General features: G+C 46.4%; 1 protein-coding gene across 2 annotated transcripts in view; it reads left to right on the top strand.

The window, feature by feature from the left end:
* The window catches only part of LOC124804606 (steroid receptor seven-up, isoforms B/C), a 435,391-nt gene that overhangs the window by 38,399 nt on the left and 378,012 nt on the right, over positions 1-18,980 (top strand). Inside the window, exon 2 of one of the 2 annotated variants that reach the window (XM_047264804.1) lies at positions 12,254-12,268. The exons of the other annotated variant lie outside the window; for it this stretch is intronic. Within the exon in view, the coding sequence (XP_047120760.1) occupies positions 12,254-12,268 (15 nt within the window). The remainder of the gene's footprint in view (positions 1-12,253; positions 12,269-18,980) is intronic. 2 annotated transcript variants of the gene reach the window in all.

Below are 18,980 nucleotides of genomic sequence, written 5' to 3'. Positions count from 1 at the left end.
AGTATTTGTATGGGGTGTAGCCATGTATGGAAGTGAAACATCGACGATAACTAGTTTGGACAAGAAGAGAGTAGGAATGTGGTGCTACAGAAGAATGCTGAAGATTAGATGGGTAGATCACATAACTAATGAGGAGGTATTGAATAGAATTGGTGAGAAGAGGAGTCAGTGGCACAACTTGACAAGTAGAAGGGACCGGTTGGTAGGACATGTTCTGAGGCATCAATGGATCACAAATTTAGCATTGGAAGGCAGCGTGGACGGTAAAAATCGTAGAGGGAGACCGAGAGACGAATATACTAAGCAGATTCAGAAGGATGTAGGTTGCAGTAAGTACTGGCAGATGAAGAAGCTTGCACAGGACAGAGTAGCATTGAGAGCTGCATCAAACCAGTCTCAGGATTGAAGACGACAACAACAACAAGGAGGATGCCAGAATGACATTCTGAGTTACCTGTATGCACAGTGAATGTACATTACACATTTTTTGACATCTTCGGAACTACCATTTTCGACTTTCTTATGTTGATTTGAAAATGAATCTCGACCCGAAACTAGTCATCGTTTCATTACAGGTTCATTTAATAAAAGCGGAAGCGGCAAAGAGACTAAAGGTCGTAGATGTTACACCTCTGTCTTCTTGCTCTTCTTGCGATTGGTCTGGCAGTTTTACTTGCAGAACCGTTTTAATTCAATGTTTCGTATGTCCACTTTTACTGACGAACTCGTCCACTGCACTGCTAGTAGCCAAAATGATCGTTAGTGTGCCTGTAACGCATGTCTTCTGTCGAAGACCGCTCTCCACTTTACAGACGTCGGCAGAATAGAGATGTAGATATTAGAGGAGATGGCTTATCGAAATGCAGTGAACAGCAGGCTGTACCACTCCGCTGTCATTGCAGGACGTTTCAGCGGCATTAGCGTCTGAGAGCCGCGAAGCCGTCAATCAACACCTCGCAAGCTGGAGACCCGGTCTCAATCGCTGGGACAGCTACCGCCGCGCTGCGAGACATAAATTCGGGCTCCGCCATCGCAGTGGCCGCTAATAAACAAGCCGATCGCCCGGTAACGGCAAGCCGGCCGGCTGACTGCGTGACGTCGCGTGCGCCGATAACAATTTGCCAGTCGGCGAGCGCATAAAATATTTACCAGCCGGTCGGGCGGGCGGCCCCACCCACTTCCCCGGAACGGCGCCGCCGAACCCCCCTCCCCACGCTGCGTAACGACCACCAATCACACTGATGTAAATTTTTGAACGGGTGGAGTCGACGTGGGTGGTGACGTGACGGAACATAGTGAGCAGGGGGGGGGGGGGTAGGGGAGGGGGAGGACGCGAGGGTGGGAGGGAGGGAGGGGAAGGGGGGGAGCAGCGGAACGAGCAGAGGCGGACGCGGCAGCCAGAGACGAGATGATGGCGGAAATTGGTTGTTATTACGACAAGCGCGCATAAACACGGATGTGATTATAATGCGTCCCCGGGGACCGGCGATCGATCGGCCGGGTTTGATAAACTGTGCCGATCGGCCGGCGCGGCGCGGCCTTCCTAATGGCCAGGCAGCAGCGGCGGCATCGGCCGCCAGCCACTCGCCGCAATGGCCGCGTCCCGGCAAACACCGGCGCTGACACGCCGGCGCTAATAAAAAGCAAAGTGATTACTCGGCGCCGGCTCCCTCCGTGATGAACGACCACCGGCCGAGTGCTGTCGATCCTTCAAGCACCACCCCGCGCACCTGCTAACACACTCTTCGCTGACTGGTTTTCTCCCCGAATATGATATCACGGCAGATCGACTCTCCCCTGGACGAAGAGTTTTTCTCTGATAAAAGCGATTTTCTTTCCTCCCTGTTAAAATTTCACTGTACTAGAGTTCCTTTTCCTAAAAACTGGTGTGTTTGTTTTTCAATATGTTTCATACCTGAGAGAGACTGATTTGCCTTACATTCAAAATGAGACACTTATTTACGTTAAGCCATGAGAAACCCAACTCTCGCTTTTGACACATGACGTGGTGAAAGCCACGGATCGAAGCAGTCCGACAGAAAGCAATTTGAAACGTCCCATTAGAAATATTAGTGAATTAGTGAGCTGGTAAACCCCTTACGTTATTTGATTTTCAAACAGCTGAACAAAACTGAACGTACTGAGACATTTTGCTCTTTACTTATTCTGATCAACACTAAACTGACACACAACGTTTTTAGCGAAACGCAATCTTTCAATAATCCCTACAAAAGAATGGCCCTGACTAACATTAACCTATACCTCTCATGAATCACTTACCTCACAAAAATGTTCGTTACTCGAACTACTGCAATAAAGCGAGCGCCACTACTGCCACCTAAATAAAAGATTCTAACTACTGAAGGCACTAACTACTGGTAGGCATAGTTAGCAAATGAAAGATTTTGATAGAGAACAAACAATGTATTTACCTTAATAGTGTTCAAAAGTCATAATATACATCAGTTCATGACATCCAGTTTTACAAATTTACTCTTTCTGATGGACAAATGGTTCAAATGGCTCTGAGAACTATGGGACTTAACATCTGTGGTCATCAGTCCCCTAGAACTTGGAACTACTTAAACCTAACTAACCTAAGGACATCACACACATCCATGCCCGAGGCAGGATTCGAACCTGCGACCGTAACGGTCACGCGGTTCCAGACTGTGGCGCCTAGAACCGCACGGCCACAACGGCCGGCGATGATAAAGTTACTTATAATGAAAACATCTGTACAAATACTCGGATTTCGATAAGATTTCAAAGTGTTGCAAAGATTGGCAGCTTGATTTTAATCAGAAATAGAAAACTTTGTGCTTGACAAAACGGAAAAAACTTAACTATCCTATTACCACACTATCAACGAGTCAGAATTGGAATCGTTCGGTTCATACAATTAGCTGCGTGTAGCTCTTTGCAGGGATATGAAGTGGAATGATCACACAGGCTGTCATAGGTAAAGCAAGTAAAAGACTTTGCTTTACTGGTAGACTACTAGGAAAAATGTAATCATTGTACAAAGGACACTGGTGCGACACGTCCTAGAATAACGCTCAAACCTGTGAGACCCATGTCAAGTGCGACTGATAGGGGATACTGAACGCAAGAGAAGTGGCCGAGTGGTTCTAGGCGCTTCAGTCTGGAACCGCGCGACCGCTACGGTCGCAGGTTCGAATCCTGCCTCGGGCATGGTGTGTGTGATGTCCTTAGGTTAGTTAGGTTTAGGTAGTTCTAAGTTCTAGGGGACTGATGACCTCAGATGTTAAGTCCCATAGTGCTCAGAGCCATTTGAAGAAGGCAGCACTAAACGTCACAAGCTTGTTTGATGATGAAAACACGAAATGTCAGGCTCTTGAAGACAGATGCAAACTGTTCCGCGGAAACCCGCTTACAGAGTTTCGGGAACAAACTTTCACTGATGAATCTAGGAACATACTACAGCCCGCTACGTGTCACTGCCATTGGAATCGCGAGGACGAGCGTATACTAAGTACAGACCGCACAGGCGCTTTTAAGCAATAATTCTTCATGCGTTACATAGGCAATTAGAAAGGAAAAAAGCAGGAAAAACTAGTACAGTGGGAATCACCGTCTGTCATAAACTTCACAGTGGTTCGCATAATATGCATGTAAATGATTGCCTGAAGACGAGATGATGATTGAAACGCCTAGCAAACTGTGTATAAAATGCACGCAGCTTAAAATAAAACTCGATTCGTTACTGTTCTCAGAAGGGGTTAAACTTTAACCTGGTGATTTCTTTATTTAAATGATACATAAGCTTTGATGGAGAATGCTCTAGCGAGAAGAATGGCATTCGGAGCGACTAGGTTTTAAACACTTGCCTTCGACCGACCGCGGGCAGGTTTCGGATTTCGGCAGCTCTGTCGATGACGAAGGCGGGCTGGGATGGGTGCGCGGCGCGGCGTCGGTGATGAGGCCGCCTGGCCCATTGTGTGCGGCCGGCCGCATTGAGGGCGCTCGCTATACCTGCTGTCTGCTGTGGCAGCCGCGCTCTACGGGCGGGGGGCAAAACACGGCGCGGGGTCGCCGCCCGCGCCGCCCTCGCTTCTGCCCTCTGCTCTCTCTCTCTCTCTCTCTCTCTCTCTCTCTCTCTCTCTCACACACACACACACAAACACACACACACTGTCTCATCCTCACCAGGGCGCTCCAGAAACCACCTGCGCACAGACGAGCGCTTGAAACTAGCTTTTCGTAACTTGCGCCATGATAAATAAGCCGCTTCAACTATACGATAAATCCTTGTTTCTCATCCAGCTAGTTTAGATGTGGCTATAATGCCGCGGAACGATAGCTAGATCACAAATGAAGATTTATCACACAGCTGAGCGGTATTATTCATCATGGTACAATTCTACATTTGTGGATGACCAAAATACAAAATTTGCTGAGTGTAACTCCATCTTCTGGTGGAGTATGTATGTGGCTACGGCTGTTCAGTGGTCAATAAAAACAATACCAATCGCCGCTGTATAGGTTCATTTCTAGGCAACCGGTTTCGACGTTACACTACGTTATCTTCAGGCCTGAACTGCTCCAATCCAGTAATCTTCGTGTTATATAGCAGTGCCTTTAACTGGTCTCGTAATAGCTATTAAGAGACCAGTTAAAGGCACTGCTAAATTTATAACACCAGTTCCGCACGTACAGCTGGACGTCGGCGTCCACACAAGCGCAGGGAAGGTTATGCTCACGTGACCAAGATGGCCCCCTTCTGATTCACTTCCTGCAGCACGGGACAACAGTGAATGTCCAGCGTTACTCGCAAATCTTGACCATCCTTCGCCAAGCGATCAAATCAAAACGACCAGGCAACCTCACCCGTAGGGTCATTCTGCTCCACGACAATGCAAAGCCTCATACGGCCAACACAGTCGCGGCACTCCTGCAGAAATTCAAATGGGGGGTTAGCGATTCACCTCGGACGACGACGTCCAGCTGTACATGCAGAAACTGGTTAACATCGCAGCCCCGGGAATTTAATGAGACAGCCATTCACCACCTTGTATCACAGTGCGACAAGTGTCTCAACAGTCAGGGTCAATACTTTTAACGTACAGGTACTGGTTTCTGTAATTATGCATCCGGATAGTTTCTTTTGAAGCCCCCTCACTCAGTAGTAGAGATAAAAAGAACAAGACAAAGACCTTTTACAATGAGAAGCCTTTACTTCCCAGAGCCGAAGCACACAAGAAAGTTACTTTGATTCAGAAATCCGAAAGGTCATTTGGTCACAGTGTCTCAACAGATCGAAATTGGTGAATTTTTCTGGAGTGCGTGTGTGCACGAGAGGTCATTCTGTACTTGCCATGAGCTGCCGCTGCTGACGAAATCGACTGAACGAGCTTGTAACTGTTTGCTTCGTAAAATATCTCTGAGATGTAACCATTTGGAATAGCTACCAATCGGGCCAGAGACCAGGAACTTTCTAAACTCAAGGGAAGAAAGATTAGGACTCTTCGCGGACGAGTTCATCAAAGGCCCGACTCTAATGATCTCGACGTCGGCGAGACTTTCAGTTATACACTTCCTCTTGTTGTTCTTCATTAAAGGGGGGGGGGGGGGAGAAGTTAAGGGCAACTCTTAAGAGAACATGTTTCTCACGCAGCTGTTTTCCATCAAACACAACGAGAAACGTACGCACTACAGAAAGGAACAAGGGACTGTAGTTATGCGAATATTTTAATTCGTCGCCACTAAGCTGGTCGTGTGAAATTGAGGCGCTTTTCTGTCCTACACAGCGTAGGTAGAACACAGTTTATGATACTTCGCACTGGTGGTGGCACTGAGATCGATGGAACAGCCGGGAGGTTGCTGTGTTCGATGACGGTGGAGATCAAGACGTTCTCAACCTAGTGTGGTGTCACCGCCAGACAACACACTTGCTAGGTGGTAGCTTTTAAATCGGCCGCGCTCCGTTAGTGTACGTCGGACCCGCTTCTCGCCACTGTCAGTGATTGCAGACCGAGCGCCGCCACACGGCAGGTCTAGAGAGACTTCCTAGCACTCGCCCCAGTTGTACAGCCGACTTTGCTAGCGATGGTTCACTGACAAATTACGCTCTCATTTGCCGAGACGATAGTTAGCATAGCCTTCAGCTACGTCATTTGCTACGACCTAGCAAGGCGCCATTATCATTTGCTATTTATCTTGTGATGCATGTACCGTCAGACAGATGTTCACCAATTATGGATTAAAGTTAAGTATTCCAACAGCTACGTACTTTATTTGCTAGACTCAAATCCTTTAACTGTTCCAGACCTCACGCCAGCCTGCGTGAGCTTAAACGCGTACCTTTCGGCTTCACCTCCTAGCGGCTTGGCTGTCTTGCCAAGTCACAACACCTAACACAAGCCTTTGTAAGAGTGCACAAACAGTCCAGGGAACGATTCGAATCGAAAAACGTACTCACAGGCGAATTCGATCTCTTTAGTGTCAGTGGAGTGTACTGAAGGCTTCAGAGAATACCGGGCACTGCCGGACATGTGCGAGCCACTGTAGTTTTCATCAGCGATCGGGCCTACGGGACGTGCCTGCGGCTGCGGCGGCGAGAGCGGGCTGCGGTCATGGTACGAAGCGCGTGTCGGTATTCCAGCGGGGTGGCGAATCCTAATCACTATCGGATACTAAAGGCAGTGCAGTTCATTATTGGTTCAGCTCTTGTGGCAACAGAGGGGTACTGCCGCAGGATGTTACAGATCAAGTACCATCAAGGCCATTTATGACCAATTTGTTCCAGAAAGTAACTCGACACTGCCCTAATGTAATTTAGCGGAAGCGCAGACAGTTTACTCTGGTTGGTCAACCTAAGACTTGAATCCCCTTTACGTCACGTATAGCAGTCAAGTTCTGGTCCCTAACTACTGTGATAGCGAGCAAAGGCTTGTTTATCATCGATATTTTAGAGCCGAGAAATGTACACTGAACAGCGAAAGAAACAGGTACATCTGCCTAATATCGTGTAAGGCTCCCGCGAGTATGCAGAAGTGCCGCAACACGACCTGGCATGGACTCAGACCAATTTCTGAAGTAGTGCTGGAGAGAACTGACACCGTGAATCCTGCAGGGCTGTCTATAAATCCCTAAGAGTACGAGAGAGTGGAGATGTCTTCTGAACAGCACGTTGCTAGGCATCACAGATATACTCAATAATGTTCATGTGTCAGGAGTTTGGTGGCCAGCAGAAGTGTTTAAACTCAAAAGATTGTTCCTTGAGCCACTCTGTAGCAATTCTGCACGTTTGGAGTATCGCATTGCCCTGCTGGAATTGCCCAATGGACATGTCACCTGTCAGAGTCGTATCTAGACGTATCAGGGGCCCCATATCACTCCTACTCCACACGCTACACACCATTTCAGAGCCTCCACCAACTTGAACAGTCTCCTGCTGACACGCACGGTCCATGGATTCATGAGCTTTTGTTCGTACCCGACACGTCCATCCGCTTGATACAATTTGAAACGAGACTCCTCCGAACAGGCAACATGTTTCCAGTCATCAACAGTCCAATGTCGGTGCTGACAGGCCCAGGTGAGGCATAAGGCTTTGTGTCGTGCGGTCAAGGGTACACGAGTGGGCCTTAGCCTCCGACAGCCCACATCGATGATGTTTCATTGAATGGTTCGCACGCTGACACTTAATGATGGCTCCGCACTAAAATTTGCAACAATTTGCGGAAGGGTTGCATTTCTGTCACGTTGAACGATTCTCTTCAGTCGTCGTAGGTCCCGTTCTTGCAGGATCTTTTTCCGGCCGCAGCGATGTCGGAGATTTGAGGTTTCCCGGATTCCTCCTATTTACGGTACTCGGTGCGGGAAAATCCCCACTTGATCGCTACCTCGGAGATGATGTGTCCCATTGCCCGTGCGCCGACTGTAACACCATCTTGAAACTCAGTTAAATCTTGATAACCTGCTATTGTAACAGCCGTAACCGATCTGAAAACTGCGCCAGACAATTGTCTTACACAAGCGTTGCCGACCGCAGCGGCGTATTCTGCCTGTTTACATACCTCGGTATTTGAATACGCATGTCTATACCAGTTTCTTTGGCGCTTCAGTGTAAAGCCGTATGACATGAACGGCTGGGAGATCCTCTAGGCAGTTCCAAGCGTGTAATTGGATAGGTTTTCCTACCCTTCGTGTCCGCAGACACCATTCCTTGGAAAAGCCATGTTCATAATGGATGAGAGAGGGGAGAGGGTGAAACCCACTGTTGGCACATCCCCTGAAAAGCAGCAAGGGCGCCGCCGAGCTTAACATCCTCATCCGACGGACAGATGTTCTCACTTCATGAACCACTGCAGTGAAGCTTGGAGTTTAATCCAGGACATTGTGATCAGGGACCTTACGCCACAACCTCTCCTGTCCTCTCTGCCACAAAGGCCAAAGAAAAATTGTAAACAGAGCGCTGCCTACCCGGACGGTCACCCGTGCAAGCACTGCCACGCCTGACGGTTCTCGACTTTGGTGACCATATGGCACCTGGCGGCATGACTAAGCCATTCTGGCACCTTGCCGCGGAACCAGCAGAGTTTTCTCGTGTGAGGCGCGAGGCTGTGTGCCCGGACTGCGCAGTCGGCTGCCCCAGCCCCCATCCCCAGTCCCCAGGCAGCTGAGCCCAGCTGTCCCGCTGCTCGCGAGGCGGCCTGGCTGTTGCTGCTGCCACCGCTGAAAGGCCACGCGCACAATGGCGGGTCCGGTCGCTAGATGCGCTGACGCCGATACGCGGCATAATTTCCGGCCGCGGTATTAGTCGATATTAGCGGACAGTCGAGCGCGGCCGAGCCGAGCCAAGTCAGCCGTGCAGCTGATCGACCTACCTGCTGGCGCTCGCCCGCGCCACAGGTCCCCACTGTCACGCACTGGATAAATATTCACCGAAGCGTGCCACACTTTGAGGCGGATTTTTTTCCCGTACACTGTGTTTAAAAATGGTGTCACATATTTTACGGGACGCAGTATTGGTCACATACTCATAATTATACTTTCGGAAATCGATACTTGTTGAGATATTAGCCGCCGGTCAGTGGCCGTGCGGTTCTAGGCGCTTCAGTCTGGAACCGCGCGACCGCTACGGTCGCAGGTTCGAATCCTACCTCGGGCATGGATGTGTGTGATGTCCTTGGGTTAGTTAGGTTTAAGTAGTTCTACGTTCTAGGGGACTGATGACCTCGGAAGTTAAGCCCCATAGTGCTCAGAGCCATGGTTCTATTTAAAGATGAAGCAGTGACAACAGAAGGTGGCATAAGAAATTACCACAGTAACCGCGCGTGGGTAGATGCAAATCTCTCGAGCAAACATGGAGGTAACGCATCAGGTTCGCTTCAGTGTTAATGTATGGGCAAGAATTATCATTATCGGACTCATAAGGCCATACACTTTACCAAACAGATTGGCAGATGCCGTGTGTAATCGAGTTCTGCGCGTGAAATTGCCATAATAAAATCCTTGTATGTTATGCACGACCGCGCACAATCTCATTTTCTACGGATCGTGTGACAGTCCTAAGTGTTCCATTGGTGATGGTTTGGTCGAGGAGGTTCGGTAGCACGGCGCCCGCATCCAGTGTAGCTGACTCCGTAGGAATAGTGGCTGTGGGGACATTTAAAGACATTGGGGTAAGCTCAGACCGTCGACAATGTCCAGGTGTTACAGGAGCGAGTGGCTGATGCGTGTGACGCCATCCGGGTGGAGCAAGGTGTATTTGAAAGAGATAGTGATTAACTGCGTAGAAGGGCTGTAGGAGGCGTCAGGGTGTGTGGCAACCTCATGCACACTGCCTACAGTGTCTGCTTCTACGTAACATACACATGGGGTAAGAGGACAGGCTGGCCGATATTTCGACAGATATTGTTTCCTGGACATATCATTATAGAAAATTCTCTTCTAGTTTCGATCGATACTAGCTGCTGTAGAAATATTTGGCACTTTGTTTTTAAAATACAGTATTTTTCAAACTTCCTGGCGGATTAAAGCTATGCCCCGGACCGAGACTCGAACTCGGGACCTTCGCGGGCAAGTGCTCTGAGGTACCCAAGTACGACTCACGCACGACCCGTCCTCAGAACTTCAATTCTGTCAGTACCTCGTCTCCTACCTTCCAAACTTCACAGAAGAAGGGTAGCTCAGAAGGTAGAGCACTTGCCAGTGAAAGGCAAAGGTACCGAGTTCGAGTCTCAGTCCGCCACACAATTTTAATCTGCTAGGAAGTTTCATATCAGCGCACACTCCGCTGCAGAGTGAAAATTCTCATTCTGGAAACGTTGTTTTTGTTTCCTGAGCTTAACTCCCAAAATGAGGGGCATACACATAGTCTTGCGATCTCTTACATTACTGATGAATCACTGGATCCAAAAAACGCCATTCTGTGGCCGTGGACACGTTTCACGTATCTAAAAAAACTGCAAGCGCAGCCATAGCGACCATCTAGTAGATAACTGGTTCAATAGTTGAGACGCCCTACGGTATTCGGAAAGAGCTATAAATCTCTCTCCAATCATCCATACTCAAACTGTCCGGAACTCCCTCAAACTGTTTCCCGCCACATTTCCGAGCCGGTGTCTTATAAGAAGACGGCCCTGCACACTCCACCCCACTGCCCCTCCACCAAAGCTACTGTCCTGTCATTAACGTCATCTACCTTTTCCTCCTTGGTCTCCAAAGTCTCTCGTCTTTGTCCACTTGTACCACATTTCCGAAACTTGGGTGATGAATTTTTTTCTTACGTTCGCTTCCTCTGTCATTTCTACATCTACATGCATACTCGGCAAATCACATTTAAGTGCCTGGTAGAGCGTTCATCGAACCACCTTCACAATTCTCAATAATTCCATTTTCGTATAGCGCGCGGAAAGAATGAACACCTATATCTTTCCGTACGAGCTCTGATCTCCCTTATTTTATCTTGGTGATCGTTGCTCCCTATGTAAGTCGATGTCAACAAAATATTTTCGCATTCGGAGGAGAAAGTTGGTTATTGAAATTTCGTGAGAAGATTCCGTCGCAACGAAAAACGCTTTTCTTTTAATGATTTCCATCCCAAATCCTGTATCATTTCTGTGACAGTCTCTCCCATATTTCGCGATAATTTAAAACATGCTGCCTTTCTTTGAACTTTTTCGATGTACTCCGTCAGTCCTATCTGGTAAGGATCCCACACCGCGAAGCAGTATTCTAAAAGAGGACGGACAAGCGTAGCGTAGGTAGTCTCCTTAGTAGGTCTGTTACATTTTCTAAGTGTCCTGCCAATAAAACGCAGTCTTTGGTTTGCCTTCCCCACAACATTTTCTGTGTGTTCCTTGTGATGAAACATCGGTTAACAACTCTTTATGTATACATCCCGACGTCACAAACCACAGATGATGAGATAAAGAAAGTATATGAGGATATTGATTGCATGATCCACTACGTGAGGGGAGACAAAAATATAATAGTCATGAGTCTATCCAAAATCACTATAGTGGGGTAGAGATTTTTAGCTGTTCCCCAGAATATGAATCGTCATTCGGCCATCTAGATTTAAATTTTCCGTGATCTTCTTCATTCCTTTATCTGCCGATGCCTCATTCACCTACCGTGGTTTACATAGCCAAAATTCCCCATAAAATGTCGACAGTAACTAGGAATTCGTTCTCTTACAAACGTAGAATCTTTGTGCGAGTTTATCCATTCAGGCAAATACCACTTTTAACTTTTAGACATCGTCTTTTGGAGGAGATATCTTTCAGATCTCGTAACGGCCCTGCCACCGATGGTGCGTTTCGACTGAACTATATAAATAGCTGAAGTTGGGAGTTTCCGTGGGTGTGAGTTCTTGTTTCTTCTGTGTGCGCTCATAGAAGCTTTCGGTGAATCAACCGACTCAATTAATTTGAAAGACGACAGATGTAAAGCGCGGGAAACGCAGGGGAAGTGTTTCATTTGGAGAAACAGAGCGTACCACCATTTTGTACAACACAGGAGAGCCTAACTGCAGTCACGCTGCATGGTATTAATCACGGAGACTGCGGGTGACGGAGTGTGCCGCATGCATGCCCTTACAATTAGTGCGCTCGCGGCAGGCCGCTTTGAGTGTGATTCTGTGTAGACGGGGCGCCGGACGAGTGTGGGTCATTCGGAGCTCTGAACTTAGCGCTGCTCTTCGTTCCGCACCCGGATGAGGCACAATCGCCTGCTGTTGCGCCCGCGCTTGCCGCGAGTAATTGTGATTTCCTTATTGCAGGTTTCCAGCCCAGGGGTAAGTAGGCAGGCCGCGCCAGACAGCTTAAAGCCTCCCTCAGCTCGGGCCCCGATGTCGGCAAGTCTGCTTTGGTTGTCCCACCGCGCGACAGGTCCGTCTCGCCTGCCCTCTTCACCTCTCACCTAGCGTTCCCTGTGTTCCACGCCGCTCGGCCTGGTCACTCTTTCTACAGTTATACATGTCTTATAACTTCTTGTACACCTTTAATGTTTAATAGTAAACAGTGAAGCACTCTTTAAACGTTTGTCACATTCAAAATCCGTAAACAATATGTTTGAGTTCGTGATTTATAGCATTGATTTCTCAGATAAGACCTGTGAGTCCCTTTCTAGCCGTAAAGCAAATTAAAAATAAATTCCTATGGAACGTGAAGTCCTTGAGAGGAGAAGCTAGCGTAAAGACAGACGAAAACATTCCATTGTCTGCCCGGGGTTCGATCCTGTGACCTTATGGCCTCCTGGCTCGCATTTTGCGAAATGTTTATGCATGTGCAAAAAATATCATTTCCGTTTCTTACAATAATAAAGGCATTAATAAAAATAATAAAATTTTAAGAAAGAAAAAAGAACATAAAGATTTGTTTCTGTTACAGTGTCAGTGTGGTGTCAAAACAGTCCGCACTTTAATTCTCTTACTTTGTGAGTTAAAATGATTTTCTCGAACGTCTTATTCCGTCTGGTCATTAGTTACTCACTAATGCACACTCTTCGTCGTCGTCCGTCTTTCTTAACCTTCTCAAGAATTACATGTAAATAATTGTCCGCTAACAGTTCATATCTGGTGCCTAGATGTAATTTAAAGCTCCAATGTTGCAGTGAGAAACAGTAGATGTATTCCTGTATATCGGCGTCCTTGAATTTGGCTGTGGGGGATGAGGTCATTAGTTACTGACTAATGCGTACTCTTCGTCGTCATCCATCTTTCTTAACCTTCTCAAGAATCACATATAGATAATTGTGCACTGACAGTCCATATCTGGTCTCTAGATGCGATTTTAAGCTCCAATGTTGCAGTGAGAAATAGTAGATGAATTCCTGTGTATCGGTGTCCTTGACTTTGGGGGTGGGGGTGGGGGGAAGAATGACAAGTGTCCAACAAGTCAGGCAAACGCGTTGTGTTTAGCGCCAGGCAAAAATTTCCAATCTGGTGGCAAAACCTGTCGATGTTTATCTTATTTATGGCTGTTGTATTGAGAATAGAGAGCTTTATTCTAAACCAATTCAAAGTGCTAATCGTTTTCTTCCATAGATGTGTGTCTCATGTTCTGTTGAATACAGCACACTTCGCCTAAGACGGAGGGGTCAGTCGGATTTCATGTTTCTTAGCAAGAGCTGTGTTCCTTTCGATGATGTCATCTAGCCACTGTTAGCTTTGTGGGTAAAATCTTTGCTTGGACATTTTCTCAAACTTGTGTGACGACACTTGTTTTCCATAGGACGCTTCGGAGCGCGTTGGATTAATTGTGTGTTCTCTCGTAAGTAGATTGTTCATATGTACTCGTAGCAGATGCAGGAATATTTATAAATTCTGCGTCCTGGATCGGCGACGTTATATCTGAGAGACGAAAAATTTGGAAGGTCTTTTCATGCATGCTTGCTGCGATTTCCCCGCGTGTCTCGCTTGTAAGTTTTAGGAATATTGTCATGCAATGGTGGCACGGATTTCTCAAACTCATTCCGCCGCTGCTAAATCGGGTTACTGGGAGTTGAGAAAGGGCAATTTGAACAAACTGAACGTCCAGGCACGGCATACCCGCCACGGAAAGAATTTGTCTCCCATGTTCTCCAGGTAAGGGTAGGACTTAGTTTGGATAATACATCTACACCTACTTCTACGTACAGTCACCGCAAGGCACCATACGGAGCGTGGTGGAGGGCACCCTTTACCACTGCTAATCATTTGCTTTCCTGTTACACTGGCAAACAGAGCGAGGGAAAAACGACAGTCTATGTGCCGTCGTATGAGCCGTAATTTCTCTTCTCTTGTCTTCATGGTCCTTACAGGAAATGAACGATGGCGGCAGTCGAAAAGTTCAGCAGTCAGCTTCAAATGCCGGTTCTTTAAATTTTCTCAATAATATTCCTCAAAAAGAACTTCGCCTTCCCTCCGGGGACACCCATTTGAGTTCCCGAAGCATCTCCGTAATACTTGCTTGTAATTCGAACTTACCAGTAACGAATCTAGCAGCCCGCCACTGAACTGCTTCGATGTATTCCTTTAATACGACCTGATCAAATGTCAAACACTCGAGCAGTACTCGAGAAATGGTCGCTCTAGTGTCCTTCATGCATCTTCTCTACAGGAGAACTACTCTTTCCTAAAACTCTCCCAACAAAGCGAAGTCGACCGACCACTGGTCTTCCCTACTAGAATGTTTACATGCACTTTCTACTTCACATCGCTACGCAACGTTAGGCCCAGATGTTTAAACGACGTGCCTGTCAAAACACCACCCTGCTAATGCTGTATTCGTACTTACGGGATTGTTTTTCCTATTCATCCACATTAACTTACATTTTTCTACATTTAGAGCTGGCTGCCATTCACCACACCAACTATAAATTTTGTCTAAATTATCTCGAGAGTTATATAATACATTTATCAGGCCAGTTCCAATCTATGGGGTAGAAACATGGAGCGTAACGAAAACAGGACAAAGTTTATAGAAAAATGGTGCATATTATGACAATGAATCACAATACTGGAAGAGAAGACACAACACAGAAATCCACTAGCTATCACAACAACCAACGATAGTAAACATAATAAATGGTAGAAGACTGCAACATCTGATGAGAATGAAAGAAGACCAAATATTCAGTCAATAGCCATATGGCAAAAGACGAATGGGGAGACCCAGAAGTACGTGGCGCAATGAAATTGATTGCACATGCGAAAGATGGGGAATAAATAACTGGCAAGAGGCAGCACAAGACAGGAGCATGTGGAGGAATCATGAGGCATCGGCACGGGAACTTCGAGTCCCTTAGAAGCCTACTACTATTACTATCATCTCGAGACTCCTACTCAACTTCGACGCCTTACCGTACTCCAGAGCATCAACAGCAAACAGCAGCAGGCTGGTGCCCACCCAGTTCAAAAATGGGAAAATAGTCTATATGCTCGTACCTTCGTTAACAGCCTTCAGTGTGGCACTGTGTCGAATGCTTTTCGGAAATCTAGAAACACGGAACCTGTCTGTTGCCCTACATACATAAGCACTTATTAATTAGGTCAGTAAGGCCCTCTTTTTGTACTCATAAATTTGACTGAATGGTTGACATCTTTCAGGCGGATTAATACAACGTAGGACATGTCTCCATTATACCGGGTGATCAAAAAGTCAGTATAAATTTGAAAACTGAATAAATCACGGAATAATGTAGATAGAGAGGTACAAATTAACACATATGCTTGGAATGACATGGGGTTTTATTAGAACCAAAAAAATACAAAAAAAATGTCCGACAGATGGCGCTTCATCTGATCAGAATAGCAATAATTAGCATAACAAAGTAAGACAAAGTAAAGATGATGTTCTTTGCAAGAAATGCTCAATATGTCCACCATCATTCCTCAATAATAGCTGTAGTCGAGGAATAATGTTGTGAACTGCACTGTAAAGCATGTCCGGAGTTATGGTGAGGCATTGGCGTCGGATTTTGTCTTTTACCATCCCTAGAGATGTCTGTCGATCACGATACACTTGCGACTTCAGGTAACCCCAAAGCCAATAATCACACGGACTGAGGTCTGGGGACCTGGGAGGCCAAGCATGACGAAAGTGGCGGCTGAGCGCACGATCTTCACCAAACGACGCGCGCAAAAGATCTTCCACGCGTCTAGCAATACTTTTTTTTTTTTGTTCTAATAAAACCCCATGTCATTCCAAGCATGTGTGTCAATTTTTACCTCTCTATCTACATTATTCTGGGGTTTATTAAGTTTTCAAATTTATACTGACTTTTTGATCACCCGGTACATTCAGGACACTCACAACAACCTTCTGTTTCTGGAAAAGTACGAACCACGTACGTCTTAAACGTGCTGTAGGTTGCAATGAGACTGAATTACACACGTTTGCCGTGCTACAGTGAAACGTGCTTCGGAGCAGCGTTGTTATCTCTCCGTGCGACGCTGGTAAGCCTCGCCGCGGAGCCGCTAATGGACTTGTGCGGCGACAGGTAGGCCGGTTTTTGCCCCGCGCCCACCCAGCGCTTCCGCCCCTTTTTGCGCCTCAAAGGCACGCGCCGCCGCCGCCGTGTCGTGTGACGTGCCGCGCTCCGACGCGCCGCGGCGCCACTGTCTGTCACCGCCGCCGGGAGGCCGCGCCCGCGCCGCGCGGCGGCCGTGCCGCGAACTACCGCAGGCGACCGGCGACACTGTGCGTGCCCCACCGGCCCGTGTCGAAGTTGACGACACTCCGTCGCTAGTACCGAATTGGATTTCCTCGCGTTTTTCGTCTTCAGGAAAGAAGCTGTTCGCAGACTGTTCAGATATAGGTGTCGAGGAGGATGGAAAAGCCGGAGAGAAAAAGTAAAAAATTTAGAATACTGTATTAAGAAGCACTGATAAATGATAAATGAAGACAAATATTTTAGGAGATTTTAAACACATAAAAGGACAATACAAGGAACTGTTATGAATAAGAAGCTTGTTGATGGACGGTTTTGCAAGTGAAGGTGAAAATAAGAACAAAAAATGGGAGAAAAAGATAGATAAGGTGTAGATGACAGATTACATGAAAGCACAAAACAGCTCTACATCTTTACTCCACAGTCTTCTTTCGGTGTCTGGTGGGGGGCACTTTGTACACCAGTAACGAACAGTTCGTGGAAAGAAGAATTGCCGGTAAGCCTCCGTGTGAGCTTGAATCAAATTTTATCTTCATGGACGTTTTCCGAGATATACGTCTAAGGAAGCAATATATTGGTTGACACTTCTACGAATGTACTCTGTGATGCAGTTCGCCTCTCTGGCTGCGTCTGCATCTCGAGTTGGCTGAGCATCTCTGCGATGCTTTCGCGCACAGCAGTGAACCTGTAACGAAACGTACTACTATTCTTCGGACGTTCTCTGTTTTTTCTATCAATCCTATACGGTATGGATTCAAGTAAAGGTCGAACGAGTTATGTAATGACAAAAAGAATAGTAGAAGCCAGAAGAACACAGAGCCATTATTATCTTAAGAGTTACCTAAGACGCGAAATGCTTAAAAAAAAAAAGAGGTTGTTTGTCTCCATTATTACCTAAACTTTAGAATTTGAGGTATGCGGAAACATCATTCGTATTGGATAAATAATAAAGGATAATTACTAGTAGTATTTGTTGGTTTTCCAGAATTTCTTTATTTTTTTCATTTTATTCCTAGTAATTCTCGTCTTTCTTTGGATGCATTTTCTGGAAAATATTTGCTTACTTTTCAATCGCTTATTGTAACCTTCCATATTTGGTCCTCGCATTTAAATAATGGTGCAGCTGCAAAAGAGTGTGTCATAATGTGCTTTACCTTTGGTACAAGAGTTCCTAAGTTCTTTGCCATATTTTGTTACGTCCTGCTTCGTATTCATTTCATACTACAGTATATAGAAATGATGAAAAAACACCATGTTACACTGATGAATCCCTATCTACGGACTGTGATAACTGTCCCTTTTCATATTATAACGTCTCCGTCATTATGTCCCTCCGTACTAATTTTTACCTGCCAGTAATATTGACATAAATAATAATAATAAAACTACCTTGATCCGATACAACGTATAAACGTTGATCTTCGTATATGTCTTGTACTGTGATCAACAAATGGCAAATGAATTGTGCACTGTCGCATTCCTTGAGAAAGTATATCTATATTATATCCATATAAATCCCAATTAGTCGTGCATAGTCTCTAGTTGTGATAGCAGTTAATATGTTGAAGCACTTCGCTTCTAAATAGAAGCCAAGCGGAAAAAAGATTTTTTCACCTTTCTTTTCAGGTACCGTATTTTTATGGACACCTAATGTTCGAACTGATTCCTTTTGAGGTCAAACAATTGTAATGAAACCAAGCTGCACACTAAGTGTTACCTTCTTTCACTGATGACTTTCTCAGAATGAAAGCTCCCATTCTTAAATTGTTCAGTTTTCCGACACTCTATTAATGTACTCACAGTTTTGACTGAGCGAGTCGTCGTACTAGTAATAATATCAAAAAATTTCCAGTCCTTAAGCTTAAAGACGCGCCTTCTTACTTTAGCGACGGACGTGAATAAAAATTCAGTCGGACGTGCTGTAGAATTCCGGTAACCAACCGATGTACTCTCTTTCTCTCTCTCTCTCTCTCTCTCTCTCTCTCTCTCTCTCTCTGTTTACTACCGCGCCTGCTCTGTTGCGCTAACACCAGCTTGGATGTTCCTCCCCGGGGGCAAAAACGCGCATTAGCCGGCAACGGAAACACGTCTGAAGGCAACATTCGCCGCCGCGCCGCGCCGTGCAGTTTTTTGTTGCCTGCAGTTCGGCCGCTTCCTTCCCAGGTTTACTGCTGCACTCTCTCCTGCATTCAGCCGCCCGCTCTCATCCCTGTTCTTTTCAGTGCAGGTTCCTCTTATTGCTGTCCTTATCTTCCGTCACTCGATCTAACGCCCTCACCACTTCTATTCCCCCCAACTCACCCACCCACACAAACACACGCCTTCCCCGCCCGTATCGCAACGGATCTTGACAT

The sequence above is a fragment of the Schistocerca piceifrons genome, chromosome 7, assembly GCF_021461385.2.
Source record: "Schistocerca piceifrons isolate TAMUIC-IGC-003096 chromosome 7, iqSchPice1.1, whole genome shotgun sequence".
NCBI classification, from domain to species: Eukaryota; Metazoa; Arthropoda; class Insecta; order Orthoptera; family Acrididae; genus Schistocerca; species Schistocerca piceifrons.
The sequence above is the reverse complement of the archived record's forward strand: the minus strand, read 5'-3'. Positions and strand labels throughout refer to the sequence as shown.